Below are 20,294 nucleotides of genomic sequence, written 5' to 3' on the forward strand. Positions count from 1 at the left end.
TCAGGGCCCTAGTTGTGGACCCACCGTAAATGGTCTTTAAGGATAAGGTCAGGCTGCATCCCCACCTGGCTTTTTTGCCCAAGGTGGTGTCTGTCTTCCATGTTCAGCAGGATATTTTTGTCCCTGTGTTTTACCCTAAGCCCCTTAGCTCTGGGACAGAACAGGCTTTACACATACTTGACACGAGGCGCACTTTAGCCTTTTATTTAGAGAGGACCGAGCCCTTCTGCAAGCCCCCCAATTGTTTACAGCATTAGCGGGTAGGATGAAGGGTCGGCCAGTGTCGGCTCAGCGTATCTCTTCCTGGATCTCAGATTGCATCAAGGCATGCTACGAGCTAGCGCAGGCTCCGGCCCCGCCAATTAGGGCGCACTTCACGAGAGCGCAAGCATCTTCCACGGCCTTTGTGGTCCAGGTGCCCATTGTGGAGATTTTCAGGACAGCTACCTGGTCCTCAGTGCACACTTTTGCAGATCATTATGCCATCACACAGCTCGTCAGGGAGGATGCTGCTGTAGGTAGGGCTGTGCTACAGTCCGTCTCTGCGTAGGCTCTGACCTCGCCACCTGAGGGTTGGCTTTGGAGTCACGTAAGTGGAATGGACATGAGCAAGCACTTGAAGATGAAAAAATGGTTAGTTACTTTCGTAACTGTTCTTCGAGATGTGTTGCTCCTGTCCATTCCACATCCCCCTCTGCCTCTCCTGCATCGGAGCATTCTGGGAAGTAGGAGCTGAGGGGGTGGAGGGCCAGCGGGGATATATATGCACCGATATAGGCGGCGCCATTCTAGGCGGCTCCCCAGCTGGCCTGACAGGTTCCGCTAATGAAATACTCTCCGGCAATCCATGTACGCGGCGTGCGCACACCTAAGTGGAATGGACATGATCAACACATCTCGAAGAGCAACAGTTACAAAAGTAAGTAACCGTTTTTAATATGTGCCTTACAGAACACATGCTGGTGTGCAGAGATAGCAAGGCTTTACTTGACCCCGGATTGGCATCACTTGTGTCGATTCCTCAGTCCTGTCACGTTTGTGGTGTAATACGTGCATTTGGCAGGCCGCAGAAATAGTTAAATGAAAGAAACTGACTCCCCATAAAATGTTCTGTAGTCTTGGTGTGTGTGTGTGTGGGGGGGGGGGGGGGGGCGGGAAAGGAGGGGGGAGGTGCACTTACCTGCCAGACTTTTCACAGAATTGGGGAAAGCATTCTCTGAGCCACTGAGGTTCATATTTAACAAACCACCAGATACTGGAGAAGTGCCAGAGGACTGGGAGGAGTTGGGAGAGCACCGATCACTGCCCTCATGAGGTTCTGTGTCTGTCCAGGACAGTGACTGGTGGAATATGTGGGACACCTTATGATAGCGTTGACACCATTATTATAAAATTGCAAGGAATAATGCTAGGTACACCATAGACAGTATCTGCAAAAAAGTTACAATTTGTTATGCACCCTGGGGCAAAGGCAAAATTTGCACGCAAAACCTCTGCTGCTGCTGTGCAGTGGGGCCCTGAACCTGCTGCATGGCTTAGCCTGACCGGGGGGAGAGGGGGGGGAAGGGAAGGCTTGTACCACATCTTCCCCTCACCTCCCTCCAGTTTGGGGCTGGGCCCCCGCATACACTAACCCGCTGGTGGAGACGGAGGAGGGTGGGGCTGGGGGCGGAGAGGTGTGGAGGAGGCTCCAGCTGGCAGCGGTGTGCAGAGAAGGAGCAGGAGAGCTGAGAGATGATTGGAGAACAGAGGGGGACTAAATTGGTGGCCTCCTAGCATGGCGCCCGGGAACAAATGCCCCCCGTCCTCCTCGTTACCCCACTGTTTGTCATTTAAGATAATCTTGTTTATGTGTTTGTATCAACTTTGTGTCATGGGCTATAGAGATGTGGGAATATCTGTACTTCCAAACTTGCGCTGTGTTTCTCAATGACACCCCCCCAGACAGATTGGCGTCAGCACGGTGTTGCTTGTTTGATGGCGCATCGGGGGCCATCAGTGGTACAATGAACACAGTGCAAGGCACGAGGGACGGCCCCCCAAGTCAGCAAGGCTTGTGGTAGGCCTGTGCACAGAGCACTCTCAGGTTTGTCTACACTCAGGACACAAAAGTGCTGCCGGGGCAGCAGCGCTCTGATGCGACTGTGTGGTCGCAGAGCCAGTGCCAGGAGCGTGTCCAGCTGGCACTTTACAGCGCTGAAACTTGCTGTGTTCAGGGGGTGATTACACTGGCCCTCGAGTGTGACCAGACAAGCCCCAGGGCTTTTGTGCTATGTGTCATGAACCCTGTGTGAGAGACAAAGGGAGCACAAGTCGTAGGACGTGGATGGAACGAGGCAGCTGCATCTTCTCCACTTTGTCTGCAATCCCGCTGCCCAGTCTGCAGTGACTTTTCTAGGAACAGAGGCTCTGACCCAAGGACTAAAGGACATGCCCATGCTGTGGCTGTCTGTGTTCCAGAGCAACTTTCCAGCCAGCTAACTTACCAGGACCGCCAATCACCTGACATAGGCACTTTGTAGTCTCATGTGTGCACCCGATTGTTTTCCCATTTAACAACTCTCTTCTGGTTCTTTTTTCTCAACTTTAGTTTTCTACACTACAGGACTGGCTGGCAGCTGTGGCGTTTTGGGTAAACTCCGGACCTATCCCGACTTGCTAATGTGGCTCAGGGGCGCAACTAGCTCTTCGGTGGGGGGCAGGGAGAGGGAGCGGCAAGCAAGATATTACTGTGGGCCCACCTCAGGGGACAAAAAAGAATTGGGATAAATGCATGGAGGTTCGGTCCATCAATGGCTATTAGCCAGGATGGGCAGAATGGGGTCCCTGGCCTCTGTTTGTCAGAAGCTGGGAATGGGTGAAAGGGGAGGGATCACTTGAAGATTCCCTGTTCTGTCCCCTCCCTCTGGGGCACCTGGCATTGGCCACTGTGGGCAGACAGGATGTTGGGCTAGAAGGACCTTTGGTCTGGTCCAGTAAGCAGATCTTACCAGAGAGGAAGATTATTTACCAGACAAGGCTGTGAATATTGTAACCTTCTATGAGTTTGCCGAGAATGTGCCTTTAGCCAGAATCCAGCTGGAATGGAACCCTGTTAAACATGAAGTTATAGCTGATGTATGGAAATTATCACCTACAGATCTTTTCATTGGGAATCTTGCATTGAAAGCATGTTCATTCAAGTTAATGTCATAACCCAATCCCAGAAATGAATGTGATTCATCTATGTTCTCTGTAATCAACAGCGAGATTTATAAAGGGGGAGTGTTTGACTCTAGGGGCTGCCTGTGTTTAATCAGGGTAAAGCCCTACCTGAAGATGGGAAGGGCAGATTTTTGGTGGGTGATGAATTGTTCGCAACTGACATGTGTAAAAGTGAGCCTTAACAAAGTAGGAGTTGCTTAAAGTAGCTTAGTATGATGAGTCATTGTCTGTGAAAAGAAGTGATTGTTTCTTGTGATAACAGGAAGCTGCATTCCAAATTTGGTGATCCTAGCCCTCTGGGGCACCTGGCTTTGGCCTCTCTTAGCACACAGGATCCTGGGCTAGATGGACCTTTGGTCTGACCCAGGATGGCCATTCTCATGTTGTCAGGTGAAACCATGTTTTGAAAGATCTGCTTGTTTTCCAGCAACTTGTCGTAAAAATGCAGCACAGTCTAGGGCAAAATTCACTCCCACAAACAAGATCGCCTTCTTGGGAAAAACACTGAGACAGGCTTTTTCAAGTGACCAAACTGCATTAATTATTTAAAAGACGCATTAAACACAGGCTGCGGTGTCTGGCAAAAAAGCCAAACTCACCTGCCTTTCCCAGAGCTGAGTATTCTGCTTCCTTGTTGTCTGTCTTGGGGAAAATGTTCTCCCCCTCCCCCCTTTCAGAAATGGGGATTTTTGATGTCACAGGCTACTATTGGTTTTGCATGTGTCCATGCATCACAAAGATGATTCTCAGCTATCAAACGTGAGGTGGGAAGTCTTGTGTGGCAAAGGCAAAGATCAGCATCTTCTCAACAGGGCCCACTCAACAGGGAGAAGCTTCTCCAACTTTTCCGTGAACTCAAAGGCAGGTTTCCAGTGCTCCAACTACTTTAAGGATGTTGAATAAAAATTCTCAACTGTATTGTAAAATGCCTCTTTCTTCATTTCCCCATCCTTGCCTCAACCAAAGACTGCAGGAGAGTGTTTGTGTGTGATATGACAAATCTTTCTCTGAGCCTCATGCTAAATTGTTTTGAATATGCAGTGCAACTTCTGTCACCGATAACTTGTTTTTATCGATTGCCTCTACCATGGTAGAAAAGAACATTCAATAATGTGTGTGATTACCACATCAGAAGGGGCAGCTGGGGGCTGTGTGTGGCCACGGGATAGCTCAGAGGACAGGGAGGGGGCTGCTACTCGGGGGGAGGGGCATGCCGGGGTTTGGAGCTGCTATCTGGGGAGGGGAGAGGTGCGCTGAGGACCGGGGCTGCAGCCTGAGTGGTGCTGGCAATTCAGGGGGTGCCCCATGGATAAGGGCTACAGCTCCAGGATGCTGGGAATTCAGTGTGGGAAGAGCCAACAGGGATCAATTTTTCAGCCCCACAGAAGGTGCCGGGGATCATGGCTTCTCTCCCACATCCTGAAAGGGCTGTCAGACCCCTCCCGCCTTGGGACATCTGGCTTCAGGGTGCTCATGGGGAGGGGCGACACACCCCTCACTCACATCCATCCCCATTATCCCTCTGTCACACTCAGGCTGCCTCTCCTCCTACTGGCTTCTTGTCTTTCTGTCAAGAAAAATGGGCTCAAAGTGCTATATGACTGCTTTTTTTGTTTTTGTTTTACCAAGATCAGACCAACACGGCTGCCTCTCTGACCATTGTTAAGAAAAAATCGGGAGAGCTGCAAGAAGGTTTCAATATGAGACTATCCTGTTAAAAATGGGACGGTTGGTCACCCTCACCATCCTGCAAATGATAACTGGGAATTCTTAAGGCATCTATACACTTACTACATAATCCAGAGACCAGCTGCAATGGGTGCATAACCACGTCTACACTGTTAGATATACTTTACATTCAGACATTCCAGGGCTAGAAGTGGCCAGAGTGACAATCTGGTTTGCGCTCTTGTGTAACAAAGGCCATAAACTCCCTCAAAAAATTCCCAGAATGGATCTCTTAGGAAAATATCCAATTTGATTTAAAACTTGCCAGTGATGAAGAACCCACCACTATCCTTGGTAAACTGTTTCAGTGGTAAATTGCTCATTATTAAATTGTATGGATTATTTACTGTCTGAATTCATCTAGCTTCGCTTTCCAGCCTTTGGACCATTTGTGCTGTGGATATCTGTGCGTATATTTTAAATCTTTAAAATTTATCTGTCATTCAAAAACTTCACTAAAAATTAATAAAATATAATCCAAATAATACAAAAGGCTGTGGAGAAGTATATTACTTTCTTTGGGGTCTATCTGCCAATTTATAATGACAAATGTAGAAAAAGAAAATGTTATTCCTGGTGCACAATTAAAACAAGATTAATTGCTAAATGCACATAGGTTTGGGAAAAGTTTGATAAAGAAATGTGCATGCATATTTCTCTTGGAGGGTGGGTCATATTTCTTCAGACTGAAAACTAAAATACAAGCAAAAGAAGGGGTAAGGGTGGCAGGCAGCATGTGCCAGCATTCTTATATGTCCTTTCAACATTTGGAAAACCTTTCAGTTTTGTAACAAGCAATAGAGAAATAAAATAATTAAAAATAAAAGGCCTGCTGCCTTTGCTTGCTTAGGGTAACTTGGAGAACCAAGGTTCAAGTTAAACAGGAATTACTGTTCCTGTAAATGAAACCTGGGGAGAACGTGTGGTAATTTTTAAGTTAATATTGGGAAATATTTGGGTGTTGTTCAGTGTTTACAATCACTTTCCTAAGCACAAAGAATCACACCCTCATGAGATGTGTTGAAACTGGTGCTGAATCAAGAAATTGCCACACCAGCCTGAACCAAATACTGTAATTAATAGGGGCTGGGGACTTATTTGTTTTCTGCTTTTCTGGGGTCCAGAAAGCAATATACACATTATGGTCTTTAAAGTGCTCTTTCCCTTACTATTACTATATTTTGTTTTCCTTTCTTCTCTCCTTTTCCCTTACAAACCTGATGATGGTAAAATCCACATCTACAAATCATGTGACTGTGCGGCTATATAATATCAGCAGTCTGAGTATTCTTGGTCACGTTTGCTCTAGATTTTGCATGTCAGTGTTTGCAAACACCCTAAGAAGTTATTTGCCACTATGAGTGTTCCCGGAGGCTACACCGAGAGCAAGCCTGCAACCCCAGAAATCCAAAAGATTGTTGACCAGGTGAGTGACAGCCAATGAAAGATGTAAAACAAACTAACAGCAAAAAAGGGTATGTCTTTAAAGCACATTCCAGAGAGATTATGGAATGAAGCTAGAATTTATTTTAAAAATCTAACATCCAGCATAGTCAATGAAAGCTCTTTAGACAACTTTAAAGCATGGGGCATGGAGAAATTGCTTAAGAAGAGATGATACTGTCTGCAGTCCAGGAAATTCCTAGATATGCCAACGTTGGAAGGGACTAGCTAGTCTGACCACGTGGTTTCCACAGGCATAGAACTTTTCAATCTTAATCAATTTACTGTGGCAATGTTCATTTTAAATTGGGCTAGTTTTTAATCAAAATGTCATGCAGCACCAAGTATAATGCCGTACAGTGGTCTGTTATATCAGTGGTATTACCTTTTATCAACCACTTTTATAATCTCATCAAAAAAGTTATCAGACTAGTCTGAGTGGATCAAATTTCCATAAATTCAGACTGATTGGCATTAGGTATACTAATTTCCTTTAATTCTTTATTAATCAAGACCCATATCAGCTGCTTTCAGTTTTTACCTATAGTCAATGTCCGATTGGCCTGGATTATCCCGTTTATACTCTTGAAATAGTAACACATTAGTTTCTTCCAATCTTCTGACCTGATTTTCAGTCTTCTCAAAGCTCTAGGGACATGTACAGAAATAGATGAAAGACAGCAAGGTCTAGTGGTCTTTATAGGCACTAGAAATTGAATCTACACAGCCAATTAACTGCCAGTGCAGTTCAACTGATAGTAGCAGTGATAGAAACACCCGTGGAGACAGGCTTTTACAAGTCACCATTGAAGTTTAACCTGTACAGAACTGGCTGACAGGGCACTAAAAATATCAGTGTTCTGTCTACACGGGCACTTGTGTACTTGGACTAGTGGAGCTGCACGGTTGGTGCATTAGGGGTCCCATTTGCTAATGCAGAGCAGCCCAGGGAGTCAGGCTTTTGTTCAGGGCAGCAACTAGAGTCCCATTACTGGGGGAGGGACAGAGAGAGTAGAAGAGGGGAGTGGGTAATTCAGAGACCCTGGATTCCACTATTTACAAAAACAAACAGCCTTCTAGGAGCCCAGGGGCTAGTTAAATCCCTGGGAAACCTTGGATTTTCAGAGTTTGTCAGGATCTTGCTGTGATTTATAACGTTGGCCTTTCCGATAATGATTTAAGGCCCCTTGAAGGTTGTTTGGGTTTGGGGGTTTGGAGGAGGGAAATACCCTGGGCCTGCCTGCTGCTATATGAACTCGCTATGGGACCGGAGCCGTGGACTCACTATGTGACTGGAGGCAAATCTCGTTACCTCTTTGTGCTTCAACTTCTTCAGCTCTAAAAGGAGGACTGAAGGGGGTGGGTTGGAGGACACTGAGGGTATGTCTACACTACTACCCTAGTTCGAACTAGGGTGGTAACGTAGTCAATCGGAGTTGCAAATGAAGCCCAGGATTTGAATTTCCCGGGCTTCATTTGCATGTTGCCGGGCGCCGCCATTTTTAAATGTCCGCTAGTTTGGACTCTGTGCCTGTGGCTACATGCGGCACGACCTAGGTAGTTCGGACTAGGCTTCCTATTCCGAACTACCGTTACTCCTTGTTCTCTCAATCGGTATTTCTAAGCTGACTTTATATTTGTACTCTTAAGCCTTCCTCAAGCAATGCATATTTAACACTCGGGAACAAAGACATTATTTTAAATTAATCAGAGTGGTTTGTGTGTTCATAACAATATTCATTTAGAAAAGGGAATATGAATGTATTTTGTGTGATTGAAATAATGATAGAAACTCATTTGTCCAACTATCTGTAAGAAAAGGGGAGTTCTCTCTTTGAAGGGAGAAAGATTACAGCAAGGATAGACAGTAAGGACAGGAAAAATCTGGAAGCAAATTTTTTGTACTATTGTAATTAAATTGAACATGTGTATTTTTGATCAGGGTGGTCTTTTGAAGAATTTATTTAAAACTTAGATGTCTGAATATCCAAGAATATAAGGTTAAAGATGAATACCTAAATTGTGCATCTAAAAATCGATGCAAGAGTTTTTTAGAGATGTGATTTTATAATCCTCACCAACGAACAATCTACAGTTTGCTTTAAATATTGTATTTAAGGGCCTAGTTCTGAGTAAATACGCCATGCACCACTGTTTGTGTCAGAATTGGAAAGTTCATACTTCAGAGTTCGCAAATGGCATCATTACCGCTTAATGGCTCTTTTAAGAGTTTCAGTGTTAGGTGACTAGGTCTGGTGAACTGGAAGGACTTTCACTTTTAAGTGACTAGATCTGCTCCAGAGAAAGACTCATTAGGCTGCAACAGCCTGTGGTGGGGAGACTTGTGGAAGAGTCAGAATGGGGAGAGGAAGAGAGAAGGGTTTGGGCACTAAAACCCAGGGGGAGCATTGGTTTCCTTTGCCTCTTCTACCCACTGCTTCTGATTTGGGATGAGAGTGGCAGCCTGGGAAGCAGTGGAACAGCTTCTCCTGAGTTCACCTTCAAGCAGAAGATGCTGCACCCGTGTGGCAGAGCACTGCAGAGAGGCCTCCAACACGTTATACCAGTGTTTCTCAACCTTTTTTTATAAAGTACCCCTTTAAAAAATGTTGTAAGTACCACTTACACTTTTCAGACACCTGTAATTTTTTCTACCGTTGCAACACATTTGTTTAAACAACTTAATCGTAGCCAGGCAGACAATAACATTTTTGGGTGTAAAAAGTACAAAAATAATAAAACTCTGTAAAACTTAAAACAAAAATTCTGTTTTCTCCAAATTGCAGTTGTGTTGACGTAGTCCCCAGACTTCTCTTGAGTACCCCTATGGGGACTCGTACCACTGGGTGAGAAACACTGGGATATACACAGACCTGAACTCTGAATTTCTTCTGCTGCGGGAGTGGACTGAAATATTCAGATAGTGAGGCCTGAGGATCCCTACCCTGCATTGGAACTGCCTCCCAAAGGTTACAGTGGGAACTTCTCTAGCCTGTTGGGTGAGCTTAAGGCATTTGACCTTTTTGGCAGCCCTAGTAAATGAGTATTTCATTGGTGCTGTGTATCCCAGAGCTTTTGAGAGCTGTTGCAGCCCAGGCTGCCTTGCAGCTGCAGTTTCTTTAATGCTTTCCCCAGAGATAAGGTACAGCTGGCATGCTCTGCCTAGTTCTGTAGCTGAGAAGGGCTGATGCGCCACAGCCCTCCAATGACCCCACCAGCTGAGGGTGATCACAGCACATCACTTGATTGTGCCAGATAAGACAGTCTCCTGGACAAACTATACTGAATTCCCTTTAAGTGTTATAGGAACATAAGAACATAAGAATGGCCGTACTGGGTCAGACCAAAGGTCCATCTAGCCCAGTATCCTGTCTGCCGATAGTGGCCAATGCCAGATGTCCCAGAGGGAGTGAATCAAACAGGTAATGATCAAGCGATCTCTCTCCTGCCGTCCATCTCCACCTTCTGACAAGCAAAGGCCAAGGACACCATTCCTTACCCATACTGGCTGATAGTCATTTATGGACTTAACCTCCATGAATTTATCTAGTTCTCTTTTAAACCCTTTATAGTCCTAGCTTTCATAAGCTCCTCAAGCAAGGCGTTCTACAGATTGACTCTGCGCTGAAGAAGAAGAACTTCCTTTTATTTGTTTTAAACCTTCTGCCCATTAGTTTCATTTGGTGGCCCCTAGTTCTTGTATTTTGGGAACAAGTAAATAACTTTTCCTTATTCACTTTGTCCACACCAGTCATGATTTTATAGACTTCTATCATATCCCCCCTTAGTCTCCTCTTTTCCAAGCTGAAAAGTCCCAGTCTCTTTAATCTCACTTCATATGGGACCCGTTCCAAATCCCTCATCATTTTAGTTGCCCTTCTCTGAACCTTTTCTAATGAGATGTGGAGACCACATCTGTACACAGTATTCAAGATGTGGGCGTATCATGGATTTATATAAAGGCAATAAGATAGTCTCCGTCTTATTCTCTATCCCATTTTTAATGATTCCTAACATCCTTTTTGCTTTTTTGACTGCAGCTGCACACTGCGTGGATTTCTACAGAGAACTATCCATGATGACTCCAAGATCTCTTTTCTGATTACTTGTGGCTAAATTAGCCGCCATCATATTATATGTATAGTTGGGGTTATTTTTTCCACCATGCATTACTAAACACTTATCCACATTACATTTCATTTGCCATTTTGTTGCCCAATCACTCAGTTTGGTGAGATCTTTTTGAAGTTCTTCACAGTCTGTTTTGGTTTTAACTACCTTGAGCAATTTAGTATCATTTGCAAACTTTGCCACCTCACTGTTTACCCCTTTCTCTAGATCATTTATGAATAAGTTGAATAGCATTTGTCCTAGGACTGACCCCTGGAGAACACCACTAGTTACCTCTCTCCATTCTGAAATTTTACCATTAATTCCTACCCTTTGTTTCCTGTCTTTTAACCAGTTCTCAGTCCATTAAAGGATCTTCCCTCTTATCCCATGACAACTTAATTTATGTAAGAGGTTTTGGTGAGGGACCTTGTCAAAGGCTTTCTGGAAATCTAAGTACACTATATCCACTGGATTCCCCTTGTTCACATGTTTGTTGACCCCTTCAAAGAACTCTAATAGATTTCTAAGACATCTTTACCGGAACCATGTTGTCTTTTGCCCACCAAATTATGTTCTTCTATGTGTCTGACAATTTTATTCTTTACTATTGTTTCAACTAATTTGCCTAGTACTGATGTTAGACTTACCAGTCTGTAATTGCCAGGATTGCTTCTACAGCCCTTTTTAAATATCGGCGTTACACTAGCTATCTTCCAGTCATTGGGTACAGAAGCTGGTTTAAAGGATAGGTTAGAAAACATAGTTAATAGTTCTGCAATTTCATATTTGAGTTCTTTCAGAACTCTTGGGTGAATTCCATCTGGTCCCAGGGACTTATTACCGTTAAGTTTATCAATTAATTCCAAAACCTCCTCTAATGACAATTCAATCTGTGACAAGTCCTCAGCTTTGCCACCAACAAAGGATGGGTCAGATTTGGGAATCTCCTTTAACATCCCCAGCCATGAAGACTGAAGCAAAGAATTCATTTAGTTTCTCCGCTATGACTTTATCGTCTTTAAGTGCTCCTTTGGTATCTCAATCGTCCAGAGGCCCCACTGGTTGTTTAGCTGGCTTCCTGCTTCTGATGTACTTAAAAACCATTTTATTATTATCTTTTGAGTTTTTGGCTAGCTGTTCGTCAAACTCCTTTTTGGCTTTTCTTCTTATATTTTTACACTTAATTTGGCAGTGTTTATGCTCCTTTCTATCTATTTACCTCACTAGGAGTTCGTTTCTGTTCTATTGAGGGATTCAATATAATTCCATGCGGGAGGGGAGACACAGCCCTCTAGGAACTAACAATAGTGCAGAGGGGGCGTGGTTAAGCAAATTGACTGAAATTGTAAGACCTCCGCAGAGATCCCACCACCTGGGGAGATACTTGCATTTACTGATTCAGTCTGGAATCTCCAGAGACCAACTGACAAAAAGGATTTTTAGATAAATAGTTTAAACAGAATCGAGCCTTTTTTCTGACCCTGCAAATGAGCGGGGGCTTGTGTCCAACCTTTGGGGAAAGGCTGGATGGGCCTAACCTACGGGAGCCCTAGGCTGGAGCTGGGGTGATCTCTAGTGAACTAGCTAGCGTGTGTGTAGGGCATGTATTGTGTGAATGGTTTCCATGGAATGCTTTTCCTTCACAATCAATGTGCTGGCTTAGGAGGAGCGGTGTGATAACCGGTCGCTGCTGGCTCAGCATTGTTCAGAGCCTGTGGAGAGAAAGCCGTACAGGTGCTGGCCCGCTGAGGCAGGCTGGCTTGCTGGAGAGATCACACAGTAGCTCAGGAAGCTGTGCAGCCTGGACTCCCTGCTCAGGAAAGAAAGAGAGAAGGGCCTTTGCCCAAGAGAGGTGATGGCTGAGGAGCTGTGGGCCTCGAGTGGTGCCCTTGGTGGCCTCAAGGGGAAGCACAGGTGCACTTGCCCTAGACCGGGGCTACTCAACTTTAGAAGCCTTGGGTGTGTGTGTGGGGGGGTGGGGACAATGATACTCACAGCATGTGCCGAGGGCCGCAACTTAAGTGTGGTTGCATAGACATGCAAATATACATGCAAATATATGCAAATAGCACTCACAGGCATGAATATAAAGATTAAGACTTAAGCCGCGATCCCAGACCCAAATGTGGTCTGTGTGAACCAGTCAGCACCTCTCAGGCTCTGCCCACAAGGCTAAGCAGCCAGCACTTCCCACAATGCACCGGTGCTCCCGGCACCTCCTCCCTGGGGGCTAGAAACACTGACACCCTGTACCTGTCTGTTCCTGTGGGCCCCTCCGCTTGCATCTTTCAGTGCTCACCCCGCCTAGGAGATGCCTCGCCACTGTGGAGCGTGTTCCCAGTGGAGGCCATTTTAAAGGATCCTACCCGTGGGCCCTGTGTTGAGCCCCGTGTAAACCCAAACTGCACCGCAGGCTGCAAACAAATGGGGGGCTGCATGTTGAGTATCCCTGCCCTAAACTGCGCCAGTGGGCACTTAGCCTTTGTAAAGGTCATTAATAATGTGCCTGTCACCTCACTGATGAGCCCCAAACTTCCCTTCCCCTCAGCTGTCTGTTACAATGGGAAACTCTCTTCATTCCATGTCATAGTCTTGAAGTCCTGGCACTGAAGAAGTTTTTAAAAATCCGCAGCATTTGAAGTTTCCCCCAGGCACACACACATCTACCCAAACCTGCCTCCTGCACCAGCACGTCCTGCCTTTGCCAGAGGGTGCCAGAGGGGTGTTAATCCCTGTGAGGCACTCGCCTCTGGGCTGCACCAAACCTGCCTTTGCCCTGCACACTGACAATAGGTGCACCCATGTGGTATCCAGCCCCTGATTCCTGCACAGCCACAGAAATCCCAGATCCTCCATTCCCAAAGGAACAGTGGACCCAGTTTTACTTTAAATCGCTGCTCCTGTAGCACACACAGCACTTGAGTTCACTTACAGTAAAACAAAAGAGAATTTATTAAAGGATGGACAGATTCAAACAGGAACAAGTGTGAAGTATGGAAACAAATGGTTCCATGTTAATCGCATACACGTAAATTACCTGTCCTATCTAATAAAGTATATTCCCAGCCCACAAATCAGTCTTTAACCAGTGTTTGCCAGCCCCAAGGAACCAGGACCCCTGGAGCACCCCTGCTCAGAGCTCATCAAGGTGCCTCCTTAGTCAACATATCATGAGAGTCTTGATATATCATGTGACCTGAGACCACTGGGGTAGCTCACACTGAAAATGTCAGGGCTCTAGGAGGGGTAGGGAGGAGCAGGGATGAAGAGGAGCGGGGATAGGGTGTACTCTGGAAAGGGGATGGGAAAAGGTGGACAAACTCTGAAATCGATGGATGGATGGGGGTATAGGAGGAGATGTTTGCAGAGAGCAGGAGCTTCAGATAAATGCTTTCAGGAAAGGCCAGGCAGCAATCCTAGTTTTGGGATGTGAAGCCTGTTGCAGGATCTGTGGATCTAAGGAAATACCGTGGGAAGCTCTGAGCTGAGTTGAATTGTTTGTTAAGAAGCAAGGCCCAAAGAAGCGAAATGTCTGCTGCATGTAAGTTGATCTACCTTTTCTGGGAAACTGAGGCATTAAACATATGATGAGAAGGAGTGTGCTGAGCTTTTTGCACATCCTAACCCTTTCTTTTTCATTATAGGTGAAGTCACAACTGGAAGAGAAAGAGAACGTGACATACGAATTCTTTAAAGCCGTGGAATTTAGAAGGCAGGTGGTTGCTGGAACAAACTACTTAATCAAGGTCAGTACTCAACAAAATCCCCCGCTTCTTCCAGCCTTGGCCAGTGTTCTACTTTAAGTAGAATGGAGCTGTCATTTGGAGTGGCTTGAGGCAAGATGTTCAAACAGTGAGCAAACAATGCAGGGAAAGGTCCAAGATGACTTTTAATTAAGGAAGAGACTATCTCTCGTGTGATTTTTGCCATGCTCATCTAGCATGTGTTGGCTGTTATTTCTCTACACGAGTTGAAAAGAAAAGAAGGGGGTTTTGTGAATCCCACCTAAGTATTTATAAAGCACGTGTCACAGGAGTTCAGCTGTAAATTGCCACATTTTGGGCTTGCCAAGAGGGCAATCTCCATTCCAGACTCTCCAATGGCTTTTACAACGCTCACCCTCCGGCACTGTCCTTCGCTATTGTGTAAGCACAACAATGGCTTTTCCTTTCTTCCACATCCCCACCCCCACCCCCAGTGCCCTGAGAGGAAGCAGAATCCTTTTCCCCATGCTCACCCCCTAGGCAGAAGGCCGGCCGCGGGAGTCTGGGGAGAGTTACTGAGAGGATCTCAAACTCCTCTAAGCAATACTAGACACAGCGAGTGTGTGTTGGGGAGGGTAGATCTCTAGGTCCCCACAACCTTCTGCTGCAGAAGTGCAGTCCAGCCCATTTTCCTTTCAGTCCTCGTGTCCAATTACACGTTCCAAGGCTTGCACTTCAGGGGAAGGGATGAGAATCTGATTATTAAGGAGATTTTCCCCTTTCCCAAATGTTTTCCTAGAACGGGGCCCTGTGGTTGGTCACAAGCTGCCTGGGACCCAGAGGCCAAGGCTGCTCCTTCTGTGGAACACGCTCTCTGAACATTCCTGCCCCAGGCCTCATTCTGGCCTCCTGAGCCAGAGTCCCACCTCAGACTAGTCTGTAGCCCAGCGGTCAGACATTTCTCTGACAAGTAGAAAACCCATGACCAAGACTTGTCCTGCGCAAAAGGTATTGACTGGGATCTCTCCTGGCCTTGTATCACTAGGGGATGGAAGTGTTTAGGGGTGGGATTTTCAAAAGCACAAAGTAAGGAGGAGGGGACTTTCTGAATTGTCTGTGGTACTGGTGCCCCTAAAATCATGTAGGTTCTTTTGAAAATCTTTTCCAGGAGCCTAACAGGAGGCACTCATTTTTGAAGATCTAGGCCTAAGACTTGAGGATTAAATGTGTACTTTTGCTACCCACATTCTGGGCCAGGCTGGCTCCTGAAACAGATTTACATGGTGTCCCCCAACAAAGGCACAGCATGTCCTGTTGCAGTCCAATATCTTTGGCTCTTTGTTACTGAAGAACAACATATTGGCTGGCTACAGCTGCGCCTGAAGGGCTGTTACTGCTCAGCTGCCCCATTGCAGTCCTTGAACACTTGTGCACAGACCCGGGGAACCGAAAACTGGGCTTCTCTGCTTTGAAAGTACAGGCCTCCACCACATGGATTCAAGGCCAGTTACTGTAAGTTCTGAGCAGATTGCAGGAGGATAGTCTCTGCGGGTGTCCAGCCACCAGAGTGCAACATAAACCTTTGAGCAGCTCAGATTTCACCTAATGGTCAGCTGTGGTGCTAGGCCAGTTTTCTCTGTTTTTAAGCCAGACAATCCGGGTTTATTAGGGCCTGCTCCCCTGTCCAGTAGGGATGTGTTTTTTTCCCATTATAGCGCTGCTCTGGATGGACGATGCCATTTTGAAGAGCGTACTGGTGTGATGTGACATGCAACGTCATGCTGGTGGGGTGGCTGTCCCACCTCCTTACTGAGTGCCCTAGCCACCAAGGTAGCACTACGAAGTGGGAGTCCCAGAATCAACTCTCTTATGTATATCAAATGAGGATAGTATTGAACCCTGGTCTCCCACATCTTAGGAGTACCCCAGCCACTGACGTAAGGGTTACATGGTGGAAACCACCATGTCCTCCTTGGGCTACTTTGTAAATCTCTCTTCCCACAAAATAAAAAAGAATAATTTTGGAAACCTTGAAAAAGCCTGTCACCATTACCAGAGAAATAGTTTGTTTGGTTTTTTTTGACATGTGACAATCCAAATTCACAAAATCCCATATGCTACGTCTACACTGGCAGTTTCTTGCACAAGAACAGCTTTTCTTGTGCAAAAACTTGCCGGGTGTCTACACTGCATGCACGTTCTTGCACAAGTAAATTTACAGTCTAGGTTCGAAAAAGAGGGCTTCTTTTGGAAGAGTTATTCCTCTCCCCATGAGGGATATGCCCTCTTGCGCAAGAGCTCTTGCGCAAGAGGGCAGTGTAGACAAGCAACATTAATTTCTTGCACAAGAAACCCCTATGGTTAAAATGGCCATCAGAGCATTCTTGTGCAAGAGAGCGTCCACACTGCCATGGATGCTCTTGCACAAAAGCACATCTCTTGCGCAAAAGCACATGCCAGTGTAGATGTGCCCTTGTGGAAGACTTTTTGTGAAAGAACTCTTCTGCAAAACAGTTCTTGTGCAAGAAGCTGCCAAGTGTAGACGTAGCCATAGTTTTGTTTGATTTGAAACTGCATTTGTGGTGAATAAGAGATTTGTCTGAAAAATCTTCCACAGCCCATGTTAGAGCACTCGCTTACCTTCCACTAGGACTCACTGCTCTCTGGTTCCTTTCTGGTGGTGGGATGCTTTGGGTTTGGTCCTTTAGCCAAGCAAACAGACGTCCAACAAACATTCCAAACGCACATCAGCCCTTGCTGTAAACTCAGCTAGTCCCTGCAGGGTCCAACAAAAGGGCTTCTTCCCATTACTCCCCTCTTGCCTCTTACCTGGCTTTCATCAACTGACTCTCATGTAGAAGATGAAGAAAACATCTCCTTTCCCCGGCTTTCTTTGCCCCTCCGGAGTGTCTGTACTGCGAAGGACCTTCTAGGGCACAAGGGGTTAAGTCTTCCATGGCCAATGTAGCCATGGGATGTGAGGGAAGTCAATGAGACTTTCCCTCGGGAAAAATGGATTGAAATCTTTTGGGTTTAAATCCTCTGATTTTCCTAATGCAAACTCACCCTGACTGCACCAATCCCCACAGAGATGTGCAAAGTTCAGAAGATAAGGGGTTGAGTGGGGTCATTTTTGGAGTGTGAAGAATGGGACTTAAATTAAGCCCAGGCATAAACAGGTGCAACTCCCAGGGCAACCAATGGAAGTAGCAGCTTGTTAGGGCAGGGCTGAATTTGACTTTGTGAGTGCAGGGATAACATTTCGATTTTTGCTGATCATCAGGAGCATCCTAGTTTAGACACAAAGGCCTGTTTCTGTTCACACATGTGGTATAACATGGGACAGGTTGAGGGGCTTGAATATTCCATGTTGGATTTAATTTTTATTTTAGAGCTACTCAAGGGCTCAGCACAGCATCTCCCCAACACATCCCTTCCTTGGAATCTGCTTAGTCCATGGGTGTCCTACGCTCTTTGTCTTTCAGGTCTCTGTCAGCAACAGCACTGATGAGTGTGTACACCTGAGGGTGTTCGAAAGCCTTCCCCATGAGAACAAGGGGCCCAGTCTTACTGCCTATCAGACTGGCAAAACCAAACATGATCCACTGACCTACTTTTAATGATCCACTTGGAATGGGCTCTTCTGCTGCTCTTTCTACAGAGGCCCGGCTCATAATGCTCGTGCCAATACATGAATGAAAATAAAAGGAATCTGATTTTCAAACCAAAGTTTGTGTTTCCATGTTGCTTGTAACAGAAGGGTACGTTCATTCCAGCAGTAAGCAACTGCTGCTAACTCACCAAGGGCCCTGCTCTCAAAAACTAAAGAAGGAGCCCACATTATGTCACCCAGAATTTAAAGAAAGAAGAAGCACCCGGCATCTTTTTCAGGGGGATAAGGCAGCACGCCACATTTATTGAACATATGTAGATCAATCAATACTTTATCAGATGCATATGATACATGACACTCATGCACTCATACACACAAGCACACTCGGTCTTGTTGTTACCAATAGTTGCTCCCCCTAACTGCACTGGGTTAGATGGGGGAGGGGTGGAGCCAGGTTTCTGCAGATCCGGATCGATGTTCCAATGCTGACAAGATGAAAACCTGGGGTCCTTCTGCAAGATGCCTCATATTTATCCCTCTCATGCAGACAGTTAGTTAGCACCTCGCCTTTTTTAATGCTGCTTCAAAGAGAGTCCTTCCAAATGCAGGCACTTGCTGCTTGACTCCCAAAGCATCTATATGTCCAGTCTTCTTTTCAATGAGCTCACTTCACAGGTATTGTCTTGGATCTGGCTCCCAGCCCCTCTCCACCCTTGCAACTGCTGCTGGAGGTGATCTCCTTTCATTCTCCATTCACACCTCTTTCATTTCAACAGGACAATCAATGAAAGGGGAAAGATCTATTCTACTCCTAGCAAAAGACATTTTTCTTTACCTTAACTATTCCTAAGACCTATAGCATAAAGAGCTTGATACAAAGTTTCTATGGAAAAGACAGGATACAGGGTTTCTCTTAATACAAGTGATTCTATAAGAAGGCTTAATATAAAGGCTGTGTCTACACTGGTGCGTTCTTGTGCGAAAACGGCCACTCTTGTGCAAAAACTTGCTGCCTGTCTACACTGGCCGTGCATTCTTGTGTAAGTAAACTGACATTGTACTGTAGAAAATCAGGGCTTCTTGCGTGAGAACTCTGACGCTCCCTCTCAGGAAGAAGCCCTCTTGCGCAAGAGCTCTTCCAGAAGAGGCCAGTGTAGACAGGCAACGTGAATTTCCTGCGCAAGAAGCCCCTATGGTTAAAATGGCCATCAGAGCTTTCTTGCGGAAAAGAGCATCTAACTGCCATGGATGCTCTTGCGCAAAAGCACATGCCAGTGTAGACGCTCTCTTGTGGAAGAGTTTTTGCAGAAGAATGCTTCCATAAAAGAGTTCTTGCACAAGAAGCTGCCAGTGTAGACGTAGCCACAGATACATCTATAAATATCAAAGGACTTACAAAGTTTCTCTTAATAGAAAGTTATATGAGCATGATACATGGTTATATGGAAATGTTACAGAGATTCATCCACAGACTGGGCAGATGTGCCTGAATGAGTGGGACAGGCTTGGGGTCAGTCAGGGTCTGCATGAGGAAGGTTCCCTAACTCCTGAACAAGCCCCTCCAAAGAAATGAGTCCATACTTCTCCCACCCACACCTAAAAGTCCTCCAGGTTCACTTCCAGGCTCCTTCTCTCTCTCTCAGACTCCCCCAGTCTTTTCACTTGTCTGAGGGATGTGGGAAATACTATAAGACAAACTTTCTGACAGGTATTTTGAACTAAATTACCAAAACAATTGAAACTGGCATTATTATAGTGTCACATATTGAGATATAACGTATGCAGAATTTTAATATACTTTGTGAAGCATTTTTAATATTCTGGAGCAGCATTCCCCCAGAAAAGCCACCCAAGTCACTAGTAGGTGAACACTTTTCACACTCTGTGTTGGAGCTGTCAATTCTTGTCAACTCTCCACTGCTGCTATTTCAAAATAATTACTCCCCCAAGTCATTCCCAGTAATTACTCCCCAGTGCTTCCTGTGGCTCTAAGTCAAGGTGGTGCATCCATGTTAAAGGAGTCTGCCTCGGGCTAATTTCAAGGCTTCCATGTAGTGTGGACATGCTATTTTGAAATAGCTATTTTGGGAGTTATTATTATTTCATTTCAAAATAATTTCCCAGTGTAGACATGCCCTGATTTTTTTTCCTTCTGTTGACCTACTAGCTCAGAAGCCTGTATCTTTCATCAGCAGAATTTGGTCCAGACAAAATATATTACGTCACTGACTTTGTCTCTCTTACATCCTGGGAGCAACACAGCTCCCAAGGTTGCAAACACATATTAAAAGCCGATCCAGTCGCTTCTAATGTACAAGATCAAAGTGCCCAAATTCAATAGTGGGACTTTTTGCTATATTGTAAATTTCCCATTTTCAGGATGAAGAAGTTCCCTGAATCACTGCAGTAAATACATTCTTTAGTAACCTTGAGTATCGCACTGGCAGCTTATGGGAATTTGCAACTTGATGCTTGGTGTATTGTAAGAA

The 20,294-nt window shown here is 45.5% G+C and overlaps 1 protein-coding gene across 1 annotated transcript; it reads left to right on the forward strand.

Annotated features, from left to right (window-relative positions):
• The first annotated feature begins 6,204 nt into the window (after nucleotides 1-6,204).
• LOC142819207 (stefin-C-like) lies at nucleotides 6,205-17,921 on the forward strand. Its single transcript, XM_075904422.1, has 3 exons — nucleotides 6,205-6,358; nucleotides 14,133-14,234; nucleotides 17,678-17,921. The coding sequence occupies exons 1-3, from the start codon at nucleotides 6,290-6,292 to the stop codon at nucleotides 17,810-17,812; spliced, it is 306 nt and encodes a 101-aa protein (XP_075760537.1). The 5' UTR covers nucleotides 6,205-6,289; the 3' UTR covers nucleotides 17,813-17,921.
• The last annotated feature ends 2,373 nt before the right edge of the window (nucleotides 17,922-20,294 follow it).

The sequence above is a fragment of the Pelodiscus sinensis genome, chromosome 1, assembly GCF_049634645.1.
Source record: "Pelodiscus sinensis isolate JC-2024 chromosome 1, ASM4963464v1, whole genome shotgun sequence".
NCBI lineage: Eukaryota > Metazoa > Chordata > Testudines > Trionychidae > Pelodiscus > Pelodiscus sinensis.

Excerpts from the sequence above, each read along its gene's own strand:
- LOC142819207 (XM_075904422.1), top strand. The coding sequence starts at position 6,290 with ATGAGTGTTCCCGGAGGCTACACCGAGAGCAAGCCTGCAACCCCAGAA. Across the intron at positions 6,359-14,132 it reads TCCAAAAGATTGTTGACCAG|GTGAAGTCACAACTGGAAGA; the intron begins GTGAGTGACAGC and ends TTTTCATTATAG. Across the intron at positions 14,235-17,677 it reads GAACAAACTACTTAATCAAG|GTCTCTGTCAGCAACAGCAC; the intron begins GTCAGTACTCAA and ends TTTGTCTTTCAG.